Raw genomic sequence first — 5,602 nt, 5'->3', positions numbered from 1 at the left:
AGTCTGCCGGGTCTGTGAGAGAGCAAACCGCACGGGTGTTCGGGGCATGGCCAGGGCTCAGCACCGAAGCATAAGGCGGAAGGCGGGGTGCAGGAGAGGCCACGGGCAGGGACCCAGGCTGTTGAACACTGATGTCTCTCAGTGGCCGTGTGGAGCGAGATCTCCCAGCCCAGGCCTGTGTCCCGGCCCTGCTAAGCGGTTTGCTTCCGCACACACCCTGCTCCCCGCTCCCTCCAGGCCCGGGCACACGTGGTCCTCAGCCCAGCTGCCCGCCGCCACGGTCAGCCTCACCCCTTGACCTTCGTGCCGTGGGGAAACCATGTCCCTTTGTCCTCTGAGGCTGGCTCAGCTGGTGTACAAGTGCCTTGTCAACCTAGAGAGAAGAAAAGTTCTCTACCCGTGTTTATCTTAAGGAAATAACATCCTTTCTTCTCCCTGTGAACAGGCAAACAGCTGATCCGCCGGCCTCGTCCCCAACACGGTCAACCAGAAAACGGAGGGGCTGGTCTTTCATCCCCGTGCCTGGTGTATTTTAGACATGACCCAGAGGTCCTTTCGTTTTGATTAAATCATGAGCTTGTCTGTCTTTGGCAGTCTCCACAGTTCTGCGCAGGCCACGGGGGCTCCTCCCAGGCCCTGTTCCCTGAGCTTCTGTCCTAAAGGGGTGACCACCCGGGCTGGATGTGGGTGTCTCAGGCCAACGCAGGGCAGAGGGCTGGAGTCTGCCCACTCGCATCTCCCTCTGAGCCCGTCCACGGGGTGCCCATGGGGCTGGTGCCCTCTCGGCTGTGGACGGTTAGAGATGGGAAGGGTGCTTCGCTCTGGGCCTCTGCAAAGAGGCCACTTGGTAGCCCCGGGCCAGGCTCCCCACAGGAGTTTTCACTTATCATGTTTAACTGACTTAGCAGCCCCAGGTGGTGGCTGGAAATCCAGGGACCCGCCCTTCATGGGGGATGACTTGATAATCACATGAAGGGGCAGAGAAACCTTTTTTCTTCTTGTGGGTGAGAGTGCAGACCAGTGGTTCTCAACCTTCCTAATGCCGCGACCCTTTAATACAGTTCCTCATATTATGGTGACCCCCAATTTCATTGTGACAAATTGATCATAATTAAAGCATAGTGATTAATCACAAAAACAAGATGTAATTATATATGTGTTTTCCGATGGTCTTAGGCGACCCCTGTGAAAGGGTCATTCGACCCCTAAAGGCGTTGTGACCCACAGGTTGAGAACCGCTGGTGTAGACAGAGCCCTTGGAGCACGGCAGCCATTATACGGGTTCACTCCTTAGCACGCTCGGTGTGGCCACCAAATATCGGGTGGGGCCCTGCCTGGAGAGACCAGCTTGGCTCCCGGCCCCTAGGGCCTGGGCCAGTGGTCAGCAAACTCATTAGTCAACAGAGCCAAATATCAACAGGACAACGATTGAAATTTCTTTTGAGAGCCACATTTTTTAAACTTCAACTATATAGGTAGGTCCATTGTTATTAACTTAATTAGGGTGCTCCTAAGGCTTAGGAAGAGCCACACTCAAGGGGCCAAAGAGCCGCATGTGGCTCTCGAGCCGCAGTTTGCCGGCCAGGGGCCTAGGCGTGTGCACCTCAGGGAGGGCCAGGTGCGCTGCCACGCTGCCCTTCGGCCTGCTGATCACCGGGAATTGAGATTACGGGGCAATCAGGGATGTGCGACCCAGCGACACTGTCTGCCTGTACCGTTTCCACGTGCCACTCTACCTCAGTGCTCATGCGTCTCGGCTGTGAGGCTCCCAGTCGTTGCCACATTGGGTTCCGTGGAACTGCTGTCCTTGCCACGGGTGAGCAGCGGCCTGTGGGAGCTGCTTTCCCAGTGCCCGGCGCCTGGTTTCACGTTCTGTAAAGGAGTTTGCTGGAGAGCAGCACCGTGCTTGCGGCGAAGAAGGGAAAGGTGTATTGTGGACTCCGCGTGGGTGGCCCTTCGGCCCCTGGGTGTCCCCCGGAAGGAGGGGCCACGCTGGAACTGCCAGGGGAGGTCAGTGCTCAGCCAGGACGTTGGGTTCCAGGAATGAAATGATGCTCCTCCTAGGACTTGACCTTGGAGTGGCAGGTGGTGTGACCGCCTTCTCAGATGCTCGCTCCATGGGCCTCCGTGGCAGCGGCGTCCCCGAGGTCTCCCAGACCCACGGCACTGAGACGCCCGCTCCCCACGCCGGAGGTTACCCGGCCTGTCTTGGTGAGAACGGGTTCCTCCTTCCCTGCTCCCCTTTATTTATGTGACCCCTGTTTGTCTTGTTTTGTATCTTTTTTAACTGTAAATTGAATTGTGAAATATTGTACAAATAAATTATACTCTTTTTCCAAATACGTTTTGAGTCTTGGGCATCCTAGTCCCCCTCGGCTGAGGGTTTCCTGCCACGTTCACAAAAGCGCTGCTAGTTCTGAGTCGGGGTTACCCCAGGTTTTAGGGAGTAGGCCGCTTCACAACAAGGGGTCGGGTCTGATGACGGAGTCTACGCCCAGAAGTGTGCACGTGGGCAGTGCCAACCTTTTCCGATACAGTTTTCATTTTGGATTCACTTTGTGAACGGTTTTCCTATGGGATGAGGCTGACTCCACTTCAAGATGTAGCCAGAGTGCTGAGACTAGGGACTTAACACACAAGCTTGTATTCATACTTTTATAAAGAGAAGGTAGGCCCTAGGCAGTTTGCTCAGTGGTCAGAGCATCGGTCCCAGGTTTGATTCCGGTCAAGGGCATGTACCTCAGTTACAAGCTTGACCCCTGGCCCTGGTCGGGATGCATGTGGAAGGCAACCAATCAATGTGTCTCTCTCACAGCAATGTTTCTCTCTCTGTCTCTCCCTTTCTCTTCCACTCTCTCTTAAAAAAAAACCCAAAAAACAAACAAAAAACCAGCCCTAACCGGTTTGGCTCAGTGGACAGAGCGTCGGCTTGTGGACTGAAGGGTCCCAGGTTTGATTCCAGTCAAGGGCATGTACTTGGGTTGCAGGCACATTCCCAGTAGGGGGTGTGCAGGAGGCAGCTCTCATCGATGTTTCTAACTCTATCCCTCTCCCTTCCTCTCTGTAAAAAATCAATAAAATATATTTTTAAAAACCAACGGGGAAAAATAGGAAAACAAAGAAGTTAATTTGCTTAATATAAAATGACCCAACATACTCATGAAAACATAAGTATTAATGACAGTGAATAATTCGTGCTGATCATTTTGTTGCTTCCATGCAGCTGGGTCAGCAGGTGAGTTCCCTGCGTGGGTTCCCCTCCCGCTGCGTGGTCACAGGGCCAGCCCCGCTTTACGCTCGGGTCTGGTCGGATCCCAGCTCTCTCTGTTTCATGGTCCCCTGGTCCTGCCCGTTTCCCAGCCTTTGCCCCTCGGCCCAAGGCTGCGTCAGGAGCCCGACTTCGTAAACAGCCACAGATCCCAGCCCCGCGGCCTCGGCTGGTTTGGATGCAGAACAGGGGATGCGAGCCCTGAGCGCCCTCTCCCAGGCTCCCAGGGTGTGAAGGAGAGGCTGGAATTAATGCTGCTTCTAAAGGGACATTTACGACACTCACCCACCTGCCAGCGATCTCACTGTAAACATGTAGGCTCCATAACTAGTGGAGCTCGGGCCGTCGCTTTGCTGGGGCCGAGGAGCCTGATCTTATCCTTTTCCCTGGAAGGAAAAGTGAGGTGGGATCTGACCACTGGAGGCCAAGCCTTCCCCTGGCTTCCCTTTGCTGCTCCCGCTGCTGCTGGTGGGGTACTTGCCGCTCTGATTGGGTCCTCGGTTCCCACACGCACATGGACCCTGGGGGACTTGCCAGCCTGCCGGGTGCTTCTGGCTTGGTCTTGCCTGGGGAAGGTAGTGATAAAGGCAGGGGCCCCGCATGGCATCTTAGAGGACAACCACACACCCAGGACGTCCTCTGGACAAGTGCCCGTGTCTCCCCCACTGCCCTCCCTCCCAAGCATCATTGAGCACCTGCAGCGGGCCAGACCGTGCAGCTCCAGGCTTTTGGTCAGTTCCATTCTCTCCAGCCCAACTCAGCCCCATCCCATGGGACAACCGAGCCCCGACGTGCCTGGAGTGAGGGCCCATGAGTGGGCACCATTGATATTTGAGCACATTGTGCACAGCTGATGGGCCTCCAGGCCGGTGCTACCGCATGGGCAGCGGAATCTGGGGGTGTCCCTCAGGGGTGTGGGGCAGGGCTGGGGGAATTCTGGGTGGTTCAGCCCCTTGCCTGAGCCCTACTGCTTTCTGAAGGAAGCCCCCACATGGACTCCAGCTCCTTCTTCCTGTGTCCTGACCACCCGGGAGGGACAGTGCACTCCTCCCCTGCTGAGATCCCTGGACACCTGCTCTTTTTGGCCAAAAGGAAAGAGACTGTGAGTCCTCATCTGATTTACCCTCCTCCCCCTCCTCCCCCATCCCGCTGGGTAGACTCCCCATCCGGAGCACAGACTATAGCGTTCTTCCTCCGCCCTCTCTGGGACTGTCAGAGAAAGTATTACGGCAAAGAACCCTGGGCAACACTGCCACCTGTGCCCCTGGTCCCCAGGTGTCTGCTCAGTGGCAAGAACACCTGGGACTGGAGCAGTTACTTGGGCCGGCCACAAGGAGGCGCCAGCTCCGCAGCTCCGAGGTGAGAAGCTGGCCCAGTCTCCTAAAGGGACAGGGGCCTAGACCTGGACTGGGAATGTGTGCCCTGCCCGCTTACCCTCATTCTTACAAGTCTGTGCGTGCTGGTAAAGTGGTCTCTAAAACGAGTCACACTGGCTCCTGGGAGCGCTCCATCCTGCATCAGCCTGCAGGTGTTTGGCCCTGAGCGAGGCACGAAGGTGCTGCCCCATCGTCTTGGCATTCCCTCTTGTACATAAATTCCCAAATTGTCCCCAAGCATTGAGGAGCTTGGAGTGGCAGGAATGACGGGAGGGGACAGCGTAACTAGCCCTCTCTCCGGCCCTGACCAGCGGTTGCCCAGCTTGGCCGGAAGCCCCTCCTTTGTGGACACGTTGGCAGAAAGTGCTCCTGCGCTCAGGCTGGTTGTGCGGAGTGGGTCTCCCTGAAGGGCGTTCGCTCGCGAGTCAGTCTCTGGCAGCTGGCTCTCACCTCGTCGCTCTGCCTGTCCCCAGCCTTCCCTCCTCCGGGCCTGTGAGGCTTCAGCTCCCTTCAGAGGACATGGTGCGGTCATTGTGGAACCTGCCCTGAGCTGCCGTGGCGGGGTGTCTGCGAGCGTCCACCCCTGGCGAGACCAGACAGCAGGACGGCGGTGCCCCTCCAGGCGATGCGTGGTCAGCAGTCCTGCCTCTGCTCCCCCGACCATGGCCAGCCAGCCCCTCTGCCTGCTGGGCCACCTCTCCCAACTAGGCCTTCATCTTCAACTCCAAGCAGGTGCCCAGGGATTGAACAGTCGGACAACTGACCAGGGCACATGATAAACAACTAAGGCTGCTAGCTCTCCCCCGTTTCACTTCCCCGCCATTTCCCCTCAGCCTCTTATAACCAGAACACGTGCTTTTACTCAACTTCCTCATTCCTACACCTGGCCCCGCTCCCCGGGTCCCTGCCTGCTGTCATTTCCAGCCTCTCCCCCCAAATGAAAAGGCTGCCAGCGAAG

At 56.9% G+C, this 5,602-nt stretch overlaps 1 protein-coding gene across 2 annotated transcripts in view; it reads left to right on the top strand.

Moving 5' to 3' along the window:
* TMPRSS2 (transmembrane protease, serine 2) overlaps positions 1-586 on the top strand; it is a 28,462-nt gene extending 27,876 nt beyond the window's left edge. For both annotated transcript variants that reach the window (XM_006754330.2, XM_006754329.2), the window contains exon 14: positions 446-586. In XM_006754330.2, the coding sequence (XP_006754393.1) occupies positions 446-457 (12 nt within the window). In that variant the 3' untranslated portion in view covers positions 458-586. The remainder of the gene's footprint in view (positions 1-445) is intronic.
* Positions 587-5,602: the final 5,016 nt, after the last annotated feature.

Source organism: Myotis davidii, unplaced genomic scaffold (assembly GCF_000327345.1).
Source record: "Myotis davidii unplaced genomic scaffold, ASM32734v1 scaffold512, whole genome shotgun sequence".
In the NCBI taxonomy this organism is placed as follows: domain Eukaryota; kingdom Metazoa; phylum Chordata; class Mammalia; order Chiroptera; family Vespertilionidae; genus Myotis; species Myotis davidii.
Note: the sequence above shows the minus strand (reverse complement) of the source record. Positions and strands in the feature narration are given on the sequence as shown.